General features: G+C 67.1%; 2 protein-coding genes across 2 annotated transcripts in view; both read left to right on the top strand.

Moving 5' to 3' along the window:
* LOC131573958 (superkiller complex protein 2-like) overlaps window positions 1-8,709 on the top strand; it is a 52,201-nt gene extending 43,492 nt beyond the window's left edge. Inside the window, 12 exon segments of the mRNA XM_058828305.1 lie at window positions 268-442; window positions 1,994-2,104; window positions 3,615-3,677; window positions 3,885-3,995; window positions 4,223-4,333; window positions 5,014-5,094; window positions 5,275-5,334; window positions 5,558-5,640; window positions 5,991-6,234; window positions 7,250-7,390; window positions 8,492-8,507; window positions 8,510-8,709. Coding sequence (XP_058684288.1) covers window positions 268-442; window positions 1,994-2,104; window positions 3,615-3,677; window positions 3,885-3,995; window positions 4,223-4,333; window positions 5,014-5,094; window positions 5,275-5,334; window positions 5,558-5,640; window positions 5,991-6,234; window positions 7,250-7,390; window positions 8,492-8,507; window positions 8,510-8,694 — 1,381 coding nt within the window. The 3' untranslated portion in view covers window positions 8,695-8,709.
* Window positions 8,710-10,582: 1,873 nt separating this feature from the next.
* On the top strand, window positions 10,583-20,010 carry STK19 (serine/threonine kinase 19). The gene is made up of 8 exons (XM_058828310.1): window positions 10,583-10,675; window positions 10,908-10,980; window positions 11,480-11,618; window positions 12,474-12,569; window positions 14,506-14,643; window positions 16,009-16,106; window positions 18,169-18,316; window positions 19,832-20,010. Exons 1-8 carry the CDS (start codon window positions 10,583-10,585, stop codon window positions 19,875-19,877), a joined length of 831 nt encoding a protein of 276 aa, XP_058684293.1. The 3' UTR covers window positions 19,878-20,010.
* The last annotated feature ends 184 nt before the right edge of the window (window positions 20,011-20,194 follow it).

A 20,194-nucleotide genomic window follows, 5' to 3' on the forward strand; every position in this document is an offset into this window, starting at 1 on the left:
TGATTCCGTGGGGGGGATTTGGGGGTCTTGGGGGGAGATTTGAGGGTCCTGGGGGGGATTTGGGGGAATTTGGGGGGTCCTGGGCAGAATTTGGGGGTCCTGGAGGGATTTCGGGGGGATTTGGGGGTCCTGGGGGGATTTGGGGAATCTCAGGGGGTCTGGCCGTGGTTTTTGTGTCTCTCCCCGTGGATTTTGGGGTTTTCTCTGGGATTTTTCCATTTCTCCCCATTTTCTGTCTCTCCCCCTCTCCCCCCATCCCCTCCCCAGCTCTCCCCCCCCGGGCGGGGGTCTCAGCTCAGCCCTGCAGGAGCTGCTGAGGCTGGCGGGGGGCTCCTCCCGGGATGGGGGGGGGGGTCTCCCCCTGCTGGAGGCTCTGGGGGTCTCGGGGGGCCGGGACCCCTCGGTGCTGGCGGCGGCGGCCGAGCTGAGGAGCCTGGGGGGGGTCCTGAGGGGGGCTCGATGTGCCCGAGCCCCCGATTCCCCCAACAGGTACCAAATGGGGGTCCTGGGGGGGTTTTGGGGGGTCCTGGGGGGGTCCTGGGGGGTCCTGGGGGGGCTTTTGGGGGGTCCTGAGGAGCCTGGGGGGGGTCCTGAGGGGGGCTCGATGTGCCCGGAGCCCCCGATTCCCCCAACAGGTACAGAATGGGGGTCCTGGGGGGCTTTTGGGGGGGTCCTGGGGGGGTCCTGAGGAGCCTGGGGGGGGTCCTGAGGGGGGCTCGATGTGCCCGGAGCCCCCGATTTCCCCAACAGGTACAGAATGGGGGTCCTGGGGGGCTTTTGGGGGGTCCTGGGGGGGTCCTGAGGAGCCTGGGGGGGGTCCTGAGGGGGGCTCGATGCGCCCGAGCCCCCGATTCCCCCAACAGGTACAGAATGGGGGTCCTGGGGGGGTCCTGGGGGGCTTTTGGGGGGTCCTGAGGGGTCCTGGGGGATTTTGGGGGGTCCTGAGGGGTCCTGGGGGGTTTTTTGGGGGGTCCTGAGGGGTTTTTGGGGGGTCCTGGGGGGTCCTGCGGGGGGCTCGATGTGCCCGGAGCCCCCGATTCGCCTGCCAGGTACAGAATGGGGGTCCCGGGGGTCTTTTGGGGGGTCCTGGGGGGTCCTGGGGACCTTTTGGGGGTCCTGGGGGGTCCTGTGGGATCCTGGGGGGTTTTTGGGGGGGTCCTGGGGGGGTTCCTGGGGGGGTCCTGAGGGGTCCTGGGGGGTCCTGGGGGGTCTTGAGGGGGGCTCGATGTGCCCGGAGCCCCCGATTCCCCCAACAGGTACAGAATGGGGGTCCTGGGGGGCTTCTGGGGGGTCCTGAGGGGGCTTTTGGGGGGTCCTGGGGGGTCCTGGGGGCTTTTGGGGGGTCCTGGGGGTTTTTTGGGGGGTCCTGGGGGCTCCTGAGGGGGGCTCGATGTGCCCGGAGCCCCCGATTCCCCGCCAGGTACCAAATGGGGGTCCTGGGGGGGCTTTTGGGGGGTCCTGGGGGGTTCTGAGGGGTTTTTGGGGGGTCCTGGGGGGTCCTGAGGGGGGCTCGATGCGCCCGGAGCCCCCGGTTCCCCCGCCAGGTACAGAATGGGGGTCCTGGGGGGGTCCTGGGGGTTTTTTTGGGGGGTCCTGGGGGGATCCTGAGGGGGGCTTGATGTGCCCGGAGCCCCCGATTCCCCCGCCAGGTACCAAATGGGGGGTCCTGGGGGGCTTTTGGGGGGTCCTGAGGGGTCCTGGGGGTTTTTTGGGGGGTCCTGAGGGGTCCTGGGGGGGTCCTGGGGTCCTGGGGGGTTTTTTGGGGGGTCCTGGGGGGTTTTTTGGGGGGTCCTGGGGGGGTCCTGAGGGGTCCTGGGGGGGGTCCTGGGGGGTTTTTTGGGGGGTCCTGGGGGTCCTGGGGGGTCCTGGGGGGTCCTGAGGGGTCCTGGGGGGGTCCTGGGGTCCTGGGGGTTTTTTTTGGGGGGTCCTGGGGGGTTCTGAGGGGTCCTGGGGGTTTTGGGGACCCCCTGAACCCTCCCCACGCCCCTCCCAGTACGCCCAGTTTGCGGCCAGGCAGGAGCTGCTGGAGCAGCTGGAGGAGCTCCAGTTCCAGCTGTCGGATCAGTCCCTGCTGCTGCTGCCAGAGTATCACCAGAGGCTGGAGGTGAGACCCCCAGAGACCCCCCCAGAGACCCCCCAGGGACCCCCCAGGGACCCCCCAGGGACCCCCCAAAAACCCCCCCAAACCTCCCTGGGACCCCTCAAAACCCCCCAGGACCCCAAAATCCCCCCCAGGACCCCAAAATCCCCCCCAAATCCCCCCCTGTAAGCCCCAAATCGCTGCTGCTGCTGCCCGAGTATCACCAGAGGCTGGAGGTGAGACCCCCAGAGACCCCCCAAAATCCCCCAGGGACCCCCCAAACCTCCCTGGGACCCCCCAAAACCCCCCAGGACCCCCAAAACCCCCCCAGGACCCCAAAATCCCCCCCAAATCCCCCCCTGTGAGCCCCAAATCGCTGCTGCTGCTGCCCGAGTATCACCAGAGGCTGGAGGTGAGACCCCAGAGACCCCCAGAGACCCCCCAGAGACCCCCCAGAGACCCCCCAAAATCCCCCCAGGGACCCCCCAAACCTCCCCAGGACCCCCCAAAACCCCCCAGGACCCCCCAAACCCCCTGGGACCCCCAAAATCCCCCCCAAATCCCCCCCCTGTGAGCCCCAAATCGCTGCTGCTGCTGCCCGAGTATCACCAGAGGCTGGAGGTGAGACCCCCAGAGACCCCCCAGGGACCCCCAGAGACCCCCCAGAGACCCTCCAGGGACCCCCCAAACCTCTCTGGGACCCCCCAAAACCCCCCAGGACCCCTCAAACCCCCCCAGGACCCCAAAATCCCCCCCAAATCCCCCCCTGTGAGCCCCAAAATCCCCCCCTGTGAGCCCCAAATCGCTGCTGCTGCTGCCCGAGTATCACCAGAGGCTGGAGGTGAGACCCCCAGAGACCCCCCAGAGACCCCCCAGAGACCCCCAAAACCCCCCAGGACCCCCCAAACCCCCCGGGACCCCAAAATCCCCCCCCAGGACCCCAAAATCCCCCCCAAATCCCTCCCTGTGAGCCCCAAATCGCTGCTGCTGCTGCCCGAGTATCACCAGAGGCTGGAGGTGAGACCCCCAGAGACCCCCCAGGGACCCCCCAAACCTCTCTGGGACCCCCCAAAACCCCCCAGGACCCCCAAACCCCCCAGGACCCCAAAATCCCCCCAAATCCCACCCTGTGAGCCCCAAATCGCTGCTGCTGCTGCGGAGTATCACCAGAGGCTGGAGGTGAGACCCCCAGAGACCCCCAGAGACCCCCCAGAGACCCCCAGGACCCCCCAAACCTCTCTGGGACCCCCCAAAACCCCCCAGGACCCCCCAAAACCCCTCAGGACCCCCCAAACCCCCCAGGACCCCCCAAACCCCCCCGGGACCCCAAAATCCCCCCCAAATCCCACCCTGTGAGCCCCAAATCGCTGCTGCTGCTGCCCAAGTGCCACCGGGGCTTGGACATGGGGACATCCCTGGGTCCTGTGACCCCCTGGGTGACCCCTGAGTGACCCCTGAGTGACCCCTGAGTGACCCCATGACCCCTGTGTGACCCCTGAGTGACCCCTGTGTGACCCCTGTGTGACCCCCCCAGGTTCTCACAGAGCTGGGGTACATCTCGGGGGGCGCGGTGTCCCTGGGGGCCGCGTGGCCGTGTGTGACCCCATGACCCCTGTGTGACCCCATGACCCCTGAGTGACCCCATGACCTCTGAGTGACCCCTGAGTGACCCCCCCAGGTTCTCACAGAGCTCGGTTACATCTCTGGGGGCGCGGTGTCCCTGGGGGGCTGTGTGACCCCATGACCTCTGAGTGACGTCATGACCCCTGTGTGACCCCTGAGTGACCCCTGTGTGACCCCCCAGGTTCTCACAGAGCTGGGGTACATCTCGGGGGGCGCGGTGTCGCTCGGGGGCCGCGTGGCCGCTCTGCTGAGCACGGAGCAGCTGGTGCTGACGGAGCTGCTGCTGGGGAACGTCCTGACCCCTGAGTGACCCCTGAGTGACCCCTGAGTGACCCCATGACCCCTGTGTGACCCCCCCAGGTCCTGTCCGAGCTGGGGTACATTTCTGGGGGCGCGGTGTCCCTGGGGGGCTGTGTGGACCCCATGACCTCTGAGTGACCCCATGACCCCTGGGTGACCCCATGACCCCTGTGTGACCCCTGTGTGACCCCTGTGTGACCCCTGTGTGACCCCCCCCAGGTTCTCACAGAGCTGGGGTACATCTCTGGGGGCGCGGTGTCCCTGGGGGGCCGCGTGGCCGCTCTCCTGAGCACGGAGCAGCTGGTGCTGACGGAGCTGCTGCTGGGGAACGTCCTGACCCCTGAGTGACCCCTGAGTGACCCCTGAGTGACCCCATGACACCTGAGTGACCCCATGACCCCTGAGTGACCCCGTGACCTCTGAATGACCCCTGTGTGACCCCCCCAGGTTCTCACAGAGCTGGGGTACATCTCTGGGGCGCGGTGTCCCTGGGGGGCCGCGTGACCTCTGAGTGACCCCATGACCTCTGAGTGACCCCATGACCCCTGAGTGACCCCTGTGTGACCCCCCCAGGTTCTCACAGAGCTGGGGTACATCTCTGGGGGCGCGGTGTCCCTGGGGGCTGTGTGACCCCATGACCTCTGAGTGACCCCATGACCTCTCTGTGACCCCGTGACCTCTCTGTGACCCCTGAGTGACCCCTGAGTGACCCCATAACCCTTGAGTGACCCCTGTGTGACCCCCCAGGTTCTCACAGAGCTGGGGTACATCTCTGGGGGCGCGGTGTCCCTGGGGGGCTGTGTGACCCCATGACCTCTGAGTGACCCCTGAGTGACCCCATGACCCCTGTGTGACCCCTGTGTGACCCCCCCAGGTTCTCACAGAGCTGGGGTACATCTCGGGGGGGCGCGGTGTCCCTGGGGGGCTGTGTGACCCCATGACCTCTGAGTGACCCCATGACCCCTGAGTGACCCCGTGACCTCTCTGTGACCCCTGAGTGACCCCCCCAGGTTCTCACAGAGCTGGGGTACATCTCAGGGGGCGCGGTGTCCGTGGGGGGCCGCGTGGCCGTGTGTGACCCCATGACCCCTGTGTGACCCCATGACCCCTGAGTGACCCCTGAGTGACCCCATGACCCCTGAGTGACCCCTGTGTGACCCCCCCAGGTCCTGTCCGAGCTGGGGTACATCTCTGGGGGCGCGGTGTCCCTGGGGGGCTGTGTGACCCCATGACCTCTGAGTGACCCCATGACCCCTGTGTGACCCCCCCAGGTTCTCACAGAGCTGGGGTACATTTCTGGGGGCGCGGTGTCCCTGGGGGGCCGCGTGGCCGTGTGTGACCCCATGACCTCTGAGTGACCCCTGAGTGACCCCTGAGTGACCCCATGACCCCTGTGTGACCCCCCCAGGTCCTGTCTGAGCTGGGGTACATTTCTGGGGGCGCGGTGTCCCTGGGGGGCTGTGTGACCCCATGACCTCTGAGTGACCTCATGACCTCTCTGTGACCCCGTGACCTCTCTGTGACCCCTGTGTGACCCCTGTGTGACCCCCCCAGGTCCTGTCCGAGCTGGGGTACATTTCTGGGGGCGCGGTGTCCCTGGGGGGCCGCGTGGCCCTGTGTGACCCCGTGACCTCTGAGTGACCCCATGACCCCTGAGTGACCCCTGAGTGACCCCTGAGTGACCCCTGTGTGACCCCCCCAGGTTCTCACAGAGCTGGGGTACATCTCAGGGGCGCGGTGTCCCTGTGGGGCTGTGTGACCCCATGACCTCTGAGTGACCTCATGACCCCTGAGTGACCCTTGAGTGACCCCATGACCCCTGAGTGACCCATGACCCTGAGTGACCCCTGTGTGACCCCCCCAGGTTCTCACAGAGCTCGGTTACATTTCTGGGGGCGCGGTGTCCCTGGGGGGCTGTGTGACCCCATGACCTCTGAGTGACCTCATGACCTCTCTGTGACCCCGTGACCTCTCTGTGACCCCTGAGTGACCCCTGTGTGACCCCCCCAGGTTCTCACAGAGCTGGGGTACATCTCTGGGGGCGCGGTGTCCCTGGGGGGCCGCGTGGCCGCTCTGCTGAGCACGGAGCAGCTGGTGCTGACGGAGCTGCTGCTGGGGAACGTCCTGACCCCGCTCAGGCCCGAGGAGAGCGTGGCCCTGCTCTCCTGCCTGGTGACCCCCGGCCGCAGCGGGGACCCCCGGCCCGAGGGCTGCCCACGGCCCTGGAGGAGGTGAGGGGAGGGGTGGGGGGTGGGGTTTGGGGGGGTTTGGGGGGGGTTTGGGGGGTCTGGGGTCTCTCAGGGGTGAGGGGAGGGGGATTTGGGGTGAGGGGAGGGGGATTTGGGGGGGTTTGGGGGGGTTTGGGGGGGTTTGAGGGGTCTGGGGGGGGTTTGGGGTCTCTCAGGAGTGAGGGGAGGGGGATTTGGGGGGGTTTGGGGGTCTGGGGGGGGTTTGGGGGTCTCTTGGGGGTGAGGGGAGGGGGTTTGGGGCGTCTGGGGGGTGAGGGGAAGTGGATTTGGGGGGGTTTGGGGGGTCTGGGGGGTGAGGGGAGTGGGGTTTGGGGGATCTGGGGGGTCTCTGGCGACCCCTCCCCAGGCCCTGGAGCAGGATTTGGGTCTGGGGTCTCTCAGGGGTCTCTCTGGACCCCTCCCCAGGCCCTGCAGCGCCTGCAGGGGGGATTTGGGGTCTCAGGATTTGGGTCTGGGGTTGGGGGTTGAGGATTTGGGTCTGGGGTCTCAGGGGGGGTCTCAGGATTTGGGTCTGGGGTCTCAGGGGGGGTTCAGGATTTGGGTCTGGGGTCTCAGGGGGTCTCAGGATTTGGGTCTGGGGTCTCAGGGGGTTGAGGATTTGGGTCTGGGGGTCTCAGGATTTGGGTCTGGGGTCTCAGGGGGTCTCAGGATTTGGGTCTGGGGTCTCAGGGAGGTTCAGGATTTGGGTCTGGGGGTCTCAGGGTGGGGGTTCAGGATTTGGGTCTGGGGTCTCAGGGGGTCTCAGGATTTGGGTCTGGGGTCTCAGGGGGTCTCAGGATTTGGGTCTGGGGTCTCAGGGGGGTTCAGGATTTGGGTCTGGGGTCTCTCAGGGGTCTCTCTGGACCCCTCCCCAGGCCCTGCAGCGCCTCCAGGGGGGTTTTGGGGTCTCAGGATTTGGGTCTGGGGGTCTCAGGGAGGTCAGGATTTGGGTCTGGGGTCTCAGGGGGTTCAGGATTTGGGTCTGGGGTCTCAGGGGTCTCTCTGGACCCCTCCCCAGGCCCTGCAGCGCCTCCAGGCCGTTGCCGCCCGCGTCGGCCGCCTGGAGCAGCAGCACGGCCTCGGGCCCCGGCCCCGACGACTTCGTGGCCCAGTTCGGCTTCAGCCTGGTCCAGGTGTCTACGAGTGGGCCAGGGGCATGGTGAGACCCCCAAAAATACCCCAGGACCCCCGAAAAAATACCCTGGGACCACCAAAAATACCCTGGGGACCCCCAAAAATACCCTGGGACCACAGAAATACCCTGGGGACACCCAAAAATACCCTGGGGACACCCAAAAATACCCTGGGACCATCAAAAATACCCTGGGGACACCAAAAATACCCCTGGGACCACCAAAATATCCCGGGACCCCCCAAAAATTACCCCGGGACCACAAAAATACCCTGGGACTCTCAAAAATACCCTGGGGACACCCAAAAATACCCTGGGACCACCCCTGGGCCACCCCTGGGCCACCCCTGGGTCACTCTGGGTCATCCTGGGCCACTCTGGGTCACCCCTGGGCCACCTTTGGGCCACTTTGGGTCACTCTGAGCCACCCTGGGACATCCTTGAGACCCCTTGAGACCCCCTGGGCCACCCTCGGCCACCCCTGGGCCACCCCTGGGTCACTCTGGGTCACCCTGGACACCCTTGAGACCCCCTTGGTCATCCTCAGCCACCCCCTGGGTCCCTCTGGGTCACTTTGGGCCACTCTGGGTCACTCTGGCCACCCCTGGGTCCCTCTGGGTCACTTTGGGCCACTCTGGGCCACCCCTGGGTCCCTCTGGGACACCCAGAACACCCCTGGGACACCCTTGGGACACCCCTGGGCCACTCTGGGCCACTCTGGGTCACCCCTGGGCCACTTTTGTGCCACTTTGGGACACTCTGGGTCACCCTGGGACACTCTGGGTCACTCTGGGCCACCCCTGGGTCACTCTGGGCCACCCCTGGGCCACCTTTGGGACACTCTGGGCCAGCCCTGGGCCACCCCTGGGTCCCTCTGGGTCACTCTGGGTCCCTCTGGGTCACTCTGGGCCACTCTGGGTCCCTCTGGGTCACCCTTGGGTCACTCTGGGCCACCCCTGGGTCCCTCTGGGCCACCCAGAACACCCCTGGGCCACCCTTGAGACCCCTTGGGCCACCCCTGGGCCACTCTGGGTCCCTCTGGGCCACCCAGCACACCCCTGGGCCACCCCATCTCCCCCCCATCTCCCCCCTGACCCCGTCCCCGTGGTCCCCCCCCCCCGTTGGCAGCCGTTTGCGGCGATCGCGCGCGCGGCGCGCCGGTGCAGGAGGGGACGGTGGTGCGGGCGATCCAGCGCCTGGAGGAGCTGCTGCGGGAGCTGCGCCAGGCCGCGCGCGTCGTGGGCGACCCCGCCCTGGCCGCCAAGATGGAGGCGGCCGCCGCCATGATCAAGCGCGACATCGTCTTCGCCGCCAGCCTGTACACGCAATAAAGGGACCTCACACCCTCCCGTTCTGTGGGTCCGTGTGGTTCGTTCCGTTCGCCCCCGCTCCGCTCTCGAGTGGTTCAGTCCATTGGTTAAACCCTGTTCCCCCCCTGCTCTCGAGTGGTTCAGCCCATTGGTTAAACCCTGTTCCCCCCTGCTCTGGAGTGGTTCAGTCCATTGGTTAAACCCCCTTGTGGTTCAGTCCATTGGTTAAACCCCCTTGGCTCCTCCCCCGTTCGCTCCCCATGGTTCGTTCCGTTCACCCCCACTCCGCTCTCGAGTGGTTCAGTCCATTGGTTAAATCGTGTTCCCCCCCTGCTCTCGAGTGGTTCAGTCCATTGGTTAAACCCTGTTCCCCCCACTCCGCTCTCGAGTGGTTCAGTCCATTGGTTAAACCCTGTTCCCCCCCTGCTCTCGAGTGGTTCAGTCCATTCATCCCATTGGTTAAACCCCCTTCACGCCCCATGGTTCTGTCCAATCTCCCCCCTCTGCTCTCAAATGGTTCAGTCCATTCATCCCATTGGTTAAACCTGTTCCCCCCCGCTCTGGAGTGGTTGAGTCCGTTCATCCCATTGGTTAAACCCCCTTGGCTCCTCCCCCATTGGTTCCCCATGGTTCGTTCTGTTCCCCCCCCCCCCGATCTCGAGTGGTTCAGTCCGTTCAGCCCATTGGTTAAACCCCCTTGGCTTCTCCCCCGTTCGCTCCCCATGGTTCGTTCCGTTCACCCCCACTCTGCTTTCGAGTGGTTCAGTCCATTGGTTAAACCGTGTTCCCCCCCTGCTCTCGAGTGGTTCAGTCCGTTCATCCCATTGGTTAAACCCCCTTGGCTCCTCCCCCATTGGTTCCCCATGGTTCGTTCCATTCCCCCCCTGCTCTCGAGTGGTTGAGTCCGTTCAGTCCGTTCAGCCCATTGGTTAAACCCCCTTGGCTCCTCCCCCGTTCGCTCCCCGTGGTTCGTTCCGTTCACCCCACTCCACTCTCGAGTGGTTCATCCATTGGTTAAACCCCGTTCCCCCTGCTCTTGAGTGGTTGAGTCCGTTCATCCCATTGGTTAAACCCCGTTTGCTCCCCGTGGTTCTGTCCAGTCTCCCCCCCTCTGCTCTGAAGTGGTTCAGTCCATTCATCCCATTGGTTAAACCCCATTCACTCCCCCCCATTGGTTCCTCATGGTTCTGTCCATTCCCCCCCGCTCTCAAATGGTTCAGTCCGTTCATCCCATTGGTTAAACCCCGTTCCCCCCCCCCTCTGGAGTGGTTCAGTCCATTCATCCCATTGGTTAAACCCCCTTCACTCCCTGTGGTTCGTTCCGTTCCCCCCCTGCTGCTCTCGAGTGGTTCAGTCCGTTCATCCCATTGGTTAAACCCCATTGGCTCCTCCCCCATTGGTTCCCCATGGTTCGTTCTGTTCCCACCCCCGCTCTCAGGTGGTTCAGTCCGTTCATCCCATTGGTTGAACCCCCTTCTCTCCCTGTGGTTCGTTCCGTTCACCCCCTGCTCTCGAGTGGTTCAGTCCGTTCATCCCATTGGTTAAACCCCGTTCCCCCCCCGCTCTGGAGTGGTTCAGTCCATTCATTCCATTGGTTAAACCCCTTTCGCTCCCCCCATTCGCTCCCCATGGTTCGTTCCGTTCCCCCCCCGTTCCCCACATGGTTTTGTCCCTCAACACCCCCCCCCCTCCCCGTGTTCCCAATGGTTCGTTCCCGCCTTTCGCGTCATCACCGCGCGCCGCTCCGTGACGTCACCGCCCCCGCGCGGCGTCGCGCCTCAGTGACGCCATCACCGCGCGCCCGCCCAGCGCTGGCGGCGCCGTTCCCGGGGGGGCGCGGAGCCCCCCAAACCCCCCAAAACTCCCCAAAAACCCCCAAAAACCCCCCAAAAACCCCCCCGGGCCCCTCATGAGCCGCCGCCGCCGCCTCGGGACGGCACCGGAGCCCTCGGGGCCAAACGGCGCCGGCCGGAGCTGCCGGGAGAGGAACCGAGAGCCGACGGTACCGGGGGGGGCTGAGGGGAACCGGGGGGTCCCGGGGGGGTTCCGGGGGTCTCGGGGGGGTTCTGGGGGTCTCGGGGGGGTCCCGGGGGGGTTGGGAGGGTCCCGGGGGGGTTCTGAGGGGTCCCGGGGGGGTCCCGGTGGTTCCAGGGTTGTTCTGGGGGTTCCCCGGGTGGTCCCGGTGGTTCCAGGGGGGTTCCCGGTGGTCCCGGGGTTGTTCCCGGTGGTCCCAGGGTTGTTCTGGGGGTCCCGGGGGGGTTCCCGTGGGGGGTCCCGGTGGTCCCATGGTTGTTCCCGTGGTCCCGGGTGGGTCCCGGTGGTCTCAGGGGGGGTTCCCGGTGGTCCCGGGGGGGTCCCGGTGGTCCCGGGGGGGTTCGGAGGGTCCCGGGGGGTTTCTGGGGGTTCCCGGTGGTCCCGGGGTGTTCCCGGTTGTCCCCCGGTGGTCCCGGGGTTGTTCTGGGGGTCCCGGGGGTCCCGGGGTTGTTCTGGGGGTCCCGGGGGGTCCCGGTGGTCCCGGGGTTGTTCTGGGGGTCCCGGGTCATTCTGGGGCTTCCCGGGGGGGTCCCAGGGTGTTCTCGGTGGTCCCGGGGGGGTCCCAGGGTGTTCTCGGTGGTCCCGGGTGGGTCCCGGGGGTCCCGGGGGGGGTTCCCGTGGGGGTCCCGGTGGTCCCAGGGTTGTTCTGGGGGTCCCAGGGGGGTCCCGGTGGTCCCGGGTGGGTCCCGGTGGTCCCAGGGTTGTTCTGGGGGTCCCGGGGGGGGTTCCCGTGGGGGTCCCGGTGGTCCCAGCTCCCCCCCGCCCCCCCCAGGCTCCCCGGCCGAGGTCGAGGCCGCTCTCGGGGCCGTGGCCGAGCTCTTCCCCCGGCGCCTGTTCGGGGACGCGCTGCCCCCGCTCGTCCTGCGCCATCAGCTCTACGCCCTCGTCAGGGACCGGACAGCCGTGGATCGGCACCTGGTGAGCACCGGGAGCCCCCAAAAACACCCCGGGACCCCCAAAAACAACCCCGGGAACCCCCAAAAACACCCCCGGGACCCCCTGGGAACCCCAAAAAACACCCCCGGGACCCCCAAAAACACCCCCGGGACCCCCAAAACACCCCCGGGACCCCCAAAAACAACCCCGGGACCCCCAAAAACAACCCCGGGATCCCCGGGACCCCCCCAAAACAACCCCGGGACCCCCCCAAAAACACCCCCGGGACCCCCCAAAAACACCCCCGGGACCCCCGGGAACCCCCCAAAACAACCCTGGGACCCCCAAAAACACCCCCGGGACCCCCCAAAACACCCCCGGGACCCCCTGGGAACCCCAAAAACAACCCTGGGACCCCCGGGAACCCCAAAAACAACCCCGGGACCCCCCCAAAACAACCCCGGGACCCCCCAAAACACCCCCGGGAACCCCCAAAAACAACCCCGGGACCCCCCAAAACCTCCCCAGGACCCCCAAAAACCCCCTGGGAACCCTCAAAATAACCCTGGGACCCCCGGGAACTCCCCAAAACCCCCCCAGGACCCTCTGGGGAACCCCCAGAACCCCTCGGGACCCCCCCAGACCCCCCAGGACCCCTCAAGACCCCCCGGGACCCCCGCAGGACCCTCCAGGACCCCCCTTGGACCCCCCCAGACCCCTCTGGGGCCCCCAGAATCCCCCCTGGGACCCCCCCCAGAACCCCCAAAACCCCCCCAGGACTCCCCAGGATCCCCAGAACCCCCCCCGGGACCCCTCAAGACCCCCCCAGGACCCCTCAGGACCCCCAGAACCCCCCCAGGACCCCCCTAACCCCTCTCTCCCCCCCCCAGAACCGGCTCCGTGACCAGGGCCGGGTTCGGTTCCTGCACCTGGGGCTGGGCCCCGACGCGCTGGGCGTGGTCAGCCTGGAGCTGTACCGGGAGAAGGTACCGGAAACACCCCCGGGGACCCCCCCCGGGACCCCCCCTGTGACCCCTCAGTGACCCCTCAGTGACCCCTCAGTGACCCCCCAGTGACCCCTCAGTGACCCCCCCTGGGACCCCCCCTGGGACCCCCCCGGGGACCCCCCTGTGACCCCTCAGTGACCCCTCAGTGACCCCTCAGTGACCCCTCAGTGACCCCCGGTGACCCCGGTGACCCCTCAGTGACCCCTCAGTGACCCCTCAGTGACCCCTCAGTGACCCCCGTGACCCTCAGTGACCCCAATGACCCCTGGGTGACCCCTCAGTGACCCCAGTGACCCCTCGGTGACCCCTGGTGACCCCCAGTGACCCCTGGGTGACCCCATGACCCCTCAGTGACCCCCTGGGTGACCCCTGAGTGACCCCTGGATGACCCCTGGGTGACCCCTGCGACCCTCAGTGATCCCGGTGACCCCTGGGTGACCCCTGGGTGACCCCTGGGTGACCCTTGAGTGACCCCTGAGTGACCCCTGAGTGACCCCTGGTGCACTCTGAGTGGCCCCTCAGTGACCCTGGTGACCCCAGTGACCTCTCAGTGACCCCTGGGTGACCCCTCAGTGACCCCTGGGTGACCCCCGTGACCCTCAGTGATCCTGGTGACCCCTGGGTGACCCTTGAGTGACCCCTGAGTGACCCCTGAGTGACCCCTGGGTGACCCCTGTGACCTTCAGTGACCCCTCAGTGACCCCAGTGACCCCTCGGTGACCCCTGGTGACCCCCAGTGACCCCTGGGTGACCCTGAGTGACCCCGGTGACCCCTCAGTGACCCCTGGGTGACCCCAGTGACTCCCTGGGTGACCCCATGACCCCTCAGTGACCCCCTGGTGACCCCTGAATGACCCCAATGACCCCTGGGTGACCCCTCAGTGACCTCAGTGACCCCTGAGTGACCCCCCGGTGACCCCTGAGTGACCCCTCAGTGACCCCTGGGTGACCCCCGTGACCCTCAGTGATCCCGGTGACCCCTGGGTGACCCCTAGGTGACCCCTGAGTGACCCTGAGTGACCCCTGGTGCACTCTGAGTGACCCCTCAGTGACCCTGGTGACCCCGGTGACCCCTCAGTGACCCCCCGGTGACCCCTCAGTGACCCCTCAGTGACCCCTGAGTGACCTCTCAGTGACCCCTGAGTGACCCCTCAGTGACCCCCCAGTGACCCCTGGGTGACCCCTGTGACCCTCAGTGATCCCGGTGACCCCTGAGTGACCCCTCAGTGACCCCTGGTGACCCCTCAGTGACCCCTCAGTGACCCTCAATGACCCTGTGACCCCTTGGTGACCCCTCAGTGACCCCTCAGTGACCCCCAGTGACCCCTGGGTGACCCCCTCAGTGACCCTCAATGACCCTGTGACCCCTCGGTGACCCCTGAGTGACCCCTTGGTGACCCCCAGGCCCTGGCAGCGGTGGCCGGGACCCCCTGGTGACCCCTCAGTGACCCCTGGGTGACCCCTGGGTGACCTTGGTGACCCCTCAGTGACCCCTCAATGACCCTGTGACCCCTCAGTGACCCCCCCCAGTGACCCCTGGGTGACCCCGCTGACCCCTGAGTGACCCCTGTGACCCCCAGGCCCTGGCAGCGGTAGCCGGGACCCCCCGGGAGGGGCTGGTCCGGCGTTTCCTGGACGTGGCCGTGGCCGGGACCCCCTGGTGACCCCTCAGTGACCCTCAGTGACCCCGCTGACCCCTGGGTGACCTTGGTGACCTCTTGGTGACCCCCAGGCCCTGCTGGCCGTGGCTGGGACCCCCCGGGAGGGGCTGGTCCGGCGTTTCCTGGACGTGGCCGTGGCCGGGACCCCCTGGTGACCCCTCAGTGACCCCTGGGTGACCCCGGTGACCCCTGAGTGACCCCACTGACCCCTGGGTGACCCCGGTGACCCCTGAGTGACCCCTGTGACCCCCCAGGCCCTGGCAGCGGTGGCCGGGACCCCCCGGGAGGGGCTGGTCCGGCGCTTTCTGGACGTGGCCGTGGCCGGGACCCCCCGAGCTGAGCCTGGAGCAGCCGAGGATGAGAGAGCTCGGCTTTGGGGACAGGGATGTGACGTAAGGGACACCTGGGGACACACCTGGGGACACCTGGGACACCTGAGATACACCTGAGATACACCTGGGGTACACCTGGGGACACCTGGGGACACACCTGGGGACACCTGGGGACAGCTGGGGACACCTGGGGACACCTGGGGACACACCTGGGGACACCTGGGGACACCTGGGGACACCAAAAACACACCTGGGGACACCTGGGGACACCAAAAACACACCTGGGGACACCTGGGGACACCTGGGGGGACCTGAAATACACCTGGGGACATCTGGGGACACCTGAGAGACACCTGGGGACACCTGGGGACACCAAAAACACACCTAGGGACACCTGGGGCACACCTGGGGACACCTGGGGACATCCTGGGGACACCTGGGGACACCTGGGGACACCTGGGACACCTGGGGACACCTGGGGACACCTGGGGACACCTGGGGACACCTGAGATACACCTGAGATACACCTGAGATACACCTGGGACACACCTGGGGACACCTGGGGGGACCTGGGGACACCAAAAACACACCTGAGACACCTGGGGACAGCCCAGGGTGGGATTTGGGACCCCCAGGATGGCTCGGGGGGGTTCTGGTGGCCACAGCCAGGTTCTGGTGGCCCTGGCAGGGCTCTGGTGGCCCCAGCAGGGTTTTGGTGGCCACAGCCGGGTTCTGGTGGCCACAGCCAGGCTCTGGTGGCCCCGGCAGGGCTCTGGTGGCCACAGCCAGGTTCTGCTGGCCACAGCCGGGCTCTGGTGGCCCCGGCAGGGCTCTGGTGGCCACAGCCAGGTTCTGCTGGCCACAGCCAGGCTCTGGTGGCCCCGGCAGGGCTCTGGTGGCCACAGCCAGGTTCTGCTGGCCACAGCCATGCTCTGGTGGCCCCGGCAGGGCTCTGGTGGCCGCGGGGCTCTGATGGCCACAGGAAGGTTCTGGTGGCCACAGCCAGGTTCTGGTGGCCACAGCCGTGCTCTGGTGGCCACAGCCGGGTTCTGGTGGCCCCGGCAGGGCTCTGGTGGCCACAGCCAGGCTCTGGTGGCCACAGCCAGGTTCTGGTGGCCACAGCCAGGTTCTGGTGGCCACAGCCAGGTTCTGGTGGCCACAGCCGTGCTCTGGTGGCCCCGGCAGGGCTCTGGTGGCCCCAGCCAGGTTCTGGTGGCCACAGCCAGGTTCTGGTGGCCACAGCCATGCTCTGGTGGCCACAGCAGGGCTCTGGTGGCCCCGGCAGGGCTCTGGTGGCCACAGCAGGGCTCTGGTGGCCCCGGCAGGGCTCTGGTGGCCCCAGCCAGGCTCTGGTGGCCACAGCCGGGTTCTGGTGGCCACAGCCAGGCTCTGGTAGCCACAGCCGTGCTCTGGTGGCCCCGGCAGGGCTCTGGTGGCCGCGGGGCTCCTGACCGTGCGCGACGCCGGGAGTTGGTGGCTGGCGGTGCCGGGAGCCGGGCGCTTCCTGAGGGCTCTGCTGCGCGGTGAGCGCGGACCCCCCGGCCTGGGGACCCCTGGGACCACCCTGAGACCACCTGGGGACCCCTGTGACCCCCCTGGGACCACCTGAGACCACCTGGGGACCCCTGGGACCACCTGAGACCACCTGGGACCACCTGGGGACCACCTGGGGACCCCTGGGACCACCTGGGACACCCCTGGGACCACCTGGGATCACCTGGGACCCCCCCTGGGATCACCTGGGGACACCTGGGACCACCTGGGACCCCCCCTGGGACCACCTGGGACCCCCTGGGACCACCTGGGACCCCCTGGGACCACCTCGGGACACCTGAGACCACCTGGGGACCCCTGGGACCACCTGGGATCATCTGGGGACCACCTGGGACCCCCCTGGGACCACCTGGGACCACCCTGGGACCCCCTGGGATCACCTGGGATCACCTGGGACCCCCCCTGGGATCATCTGGGGACCCCTGGGATCACCTGGGGACACCTGGGACCACCCTGGGGACCCCTGGGACACCTGGGGACCCCTGGGACCACCTGGGACCCCCTGGGACCACCTGGGACCACCTGGGATCATCTGGGGACCCCTGGGATCACCCTGGGACCCCCCTGGGACCCCCTGGGACCACCTGGGATCACCTGGGAATCTCCTGGAACCTCCTGAGACCCCCCTGGGACCACCTGGGACCCCTGGGACCCCTTGGGATCACCTGGGATCACCTGGGAACCTCCTGAGACCCCCCCTGGGATCATCTGGGGACCCCTGGGATCACCCTGGGACCACCTGAGACCCCTTGGGACCACCTGGGACCCACCTGGGGACCCCTGGGACCACCTGGGACCCCTTGGGATCACCTGGGATCACCCTGGGACCACCTGGGATCATCTGGGGACCCCCCTGGGACCACCTGGGATCACCTGGGACCACCCTGGGGACACCTGGGACCCCCCTGAGACCCCTTGGGACCACCTGGGACCACCTGGGGACCTCTGGGACCACCTGGGATCATCTGGGAACCCCTGGGACCACCTGGGACCACCTGGGACCACCTGAGACCACCTGGGGACCCCTGGGACCACCCTGGGATCACCTGGGATCACCCTGGGACCACCTGGGACCCCCCTGGGACCACCTGGGACCACCTGGGAATCTCCTGGGACCACCTGGGGACCCCTGGGACCACCTGGGATCACCTGGGACCACCTGGGATCACCTGGGAACCCCTGGGACCCCCCTGAGACCCCTTGGGACCACCTGGGACCCCCCTGGGAACCCCCTGGGACCCACCTGGGGACCCCTGGGACCACCTGAGACCACCTGGGATCACCTGGGAATCTCCTGGAACCTCCTGAGACCCCTTGGGACCACCTGGGATCACCTGGGATCATCTGGGATCACCTGGGAACCCCTGGAAACCCCTGGGACCACCTGGGGACCACCTGGGATCACCTGGGACCACCTGGGGACCCCTGGGACCACCTGGGACCCTCTGAGACCCCCTGGGACGCTCTGGGACCACCTGGGATCCCCCTGGGGACCCTCTGAGACCCCCCCTTGAACTCCCCTGGGACCCCCTGGAGCTCCCTGGGACCCCCCTGGGACCACCTGGAACCTTCTGGAACACTCCTGAACCCCCCAAGGCCCTTTTGAACCCCCCCCCTGGGACCCCCAAACCCCCTCCCCTGCTGTCCCCGCTGTCCCCCAGGCCCAGGGACACCCCCTTGACCCCCTCTGACCCCCCCTTTGGTCCCCGACTGTCCCTCCCTGACCCCCTGACCCCCCGCTGTCCCCCGCTGTCCCCAGGCCTGTGAGCCCACCCCCAATCCCCCACCCAAGCCCCCCCAAAGTCCCCCCAGTCCCCCCCTGAGCCCCCCTGACCCCCCCTGACCCCCTGACCCCCCCGCTGTCCCCGCTGGTCCCCCCTGACCCCCCCCAATCCCCCCCTGGGCCCCCCCAATTGTCCCCCACTGTCCCCATTGTCCCCAGACCTGTGAGCCCCCCCAATCCCCCCCCAAAGCCCCCCTGACCCCCCCTGACCCCCCCACTGTCCCTGCTGTCCCCCCCGCTGTCCCCAGGCCGCCGGGCTCTGCTGTCCCTGGTCCGGCGCTCGCGGCACCGCGAGGTTCCCCTGAGGGAGCTGCAGGGGGGGAAAACCCCCCCGGGGGCCGGGCTGGGGGTCCCGTTCCTGCTGCACGACCTGCTGGGAGACCAGAAACTGCTCAGGTACTGACCCCTGTGACCCTGAGTGACCCCTGAGTGACCCCTGACCCCTGACCCTGTGTGACCCCTGTGTGACCCCCCCTGTGACCCCCCCCGGGGGCCGGGCTGGGGGTCCCCTTCCTGCTGCACGACCTCCTGGGGGACCAACAGCTGCTCAGGTACTGACCCCTGTGACCCCTGACCCCTCTGAGTGACCTCTGAGTGACCCCTGACCTCCCTGTGACCCCTGACCCCCCTGTGACCCCTGTGTGACCCCCCCGGGGGCCGGGCTGGGGGTCCCGTTCCTGCTGCACGACCTGCTGGGGGATCAACAGCTACTGAGGTACTGACCTCTGACCCCCCTGAGTGACCTCTGACCTCCCTGTGACCCCTGACCCCTGTGTGACCCCTGTGTGACCCCTGTGTGACCCCCCCCGGGGGGCCGGGCTGGGGGTCCCCTTCCCTGCTGCACGACCTGCTGGGGGAGGAGAAACTGCTCAGGTACTGACCCCTGACCCCCCTGAGTGACCCCTGAGTGACACCTGAGTGACCTCTGACCCCCCTGTGACCCCTGACCTCCCTGTGACCCCTGTGTGACCCCCCCGGGGGCCGGGCTGGGGGTCCCCTTCCTGCTGCACGACCTCCTGGGGGAGGAGAAACTGCTCAGGTACTGACCTCTGACCCCTCTGAGTGACCCCTGAGTGACCCCTGACCTCCCTGTGACCCCTGTGTGACCTCCCTGTGACCCCTGTGTGACCCCCCCGGGGGCCGGGCTGGGGGTCCCCTTCCTGCTGCACGACCTGCTGGGGAGGAGAAACTGCTCAGGTACTGACCCCTGACCCCCCTGAGTGACCCCTGAGTGACCCCTGAGTGACCCCTGAGTGACCCTGACCCCTGTGTGACCCCTGTGTGACCCCCCCGGGGGCCGGGCTGGGGGTCCCCTTCCTGCTGCACGACCTGCTGGGGATCAACAGCTGCTCAGGTACTGACCTCTGACCTCTGTGTGACCCCTGAGTGACCCCTGACCCCTGAGTGACCCCTGACCTCCCTGTGACCTCTCTGTGACCCTGAGTGACCTCTGAGTGACCCCTGAGTGACCCCTGTGTGACCTCTGACCCCGCAGTGTCCCCACAGACACCGGGCCCTGTGACCGCCCCATGACCCCTGACCCCTGAGTGACCCCTGAGTGACCCCATGACCTCTCTGTGACCCTGAGTGACCCCTGACCTCTGAGTGACCTCTGACCCCGCAGTGTCCCCACAGACGCCGGGCCCTGTGACCCCCCCGTGACCCCTGACCCCTGTGTGACCCCTGAGTGACCCTGAGTGACCCCATGACCTCTCTGTGACCCCTGAGTGACCCCTGAGTGACCTCTGACCCCGCAGTGTCCCCACGGCCACCGGGCCCCTGTGACCCCCCCGTGACCCCTGACCCCTGTGTGACCTCTGTGTGACCCCTGTGTGACCCCTGTGACCTCTGAGTGACCCCTGTGTGACCCCTGACCCCTGTGTGACCCCCCCGTGACCTCTGACCCCGCAGTGTCCCCACGGCCGCCGGGCCCCTGCTGCGTTTGGCCGATTCCTGATCCGGAACCTTCCAGAGGATTCTTTAAATCCCGCCCCGAATTCCCGAGGGGGCGTGGCCTCGGTGCCTTTAATTCATTTAAATATTAATTTAAATATTAATTACCTGCCTCGGCCCCGCCCCCTGCGGTCCTGGGGTGTCCCCACCTTGGGCGGGGCCGGAGCCAAGTGCAATAAAAACAATAAAAAACACAATAAAAACAATAAAAAATATTAAAAACTATAAAAAAACAATAAAAACAATTAAAAAAACCAATAAAAACGCAATAAAATCAATAAAAAATCAATAAAATCTCAAAATTCGCCGATTCCGCCCCTG

The sequence above is a fragment of the Poecile atricapillus genome (assembly GCF_030490865.1).
Source record: "Poecile atricapillus isolate bPoeAtr1 chromosome 26 unlocalized genomic scaffold, bPoeAtr1.hap1 SUPER_26_unloc_1, whole genome shotgun sequence".
Taxonomy (NCBI): domain Eukaryota; kingdom Metazoa; phylum Chordata; class Aves; order Passeriformes; family Paridae; genus Poecile; species Poecile atricapillus.

Excerpts from the sequence above, each read along its gene's own strand:
- STK19 (XM_058828310.1), top strand. The coding sequence starts at position 10,583 with ATGAGCCGCCGCCGCCGCCTCGGGACGGCACCGGAGCCCTCGGGGCCA. Across the intron at positions 10,981-11,479 it reads GGTTGTTCCCGTGGTCCCGG|GCTCCCCGGCCGAGGTCGAG; the intron begins GTGGGTCCCGGT and ends CGCCCCCCCCAG. Across the intron at positions 11,619-12,473 it reads GACCGGACAGCCGTGGATCG|AACCGGCTCCGTGACCAGGG; the intron begins GCACCTGGTGAG and ends TCCCCCCCCCAG.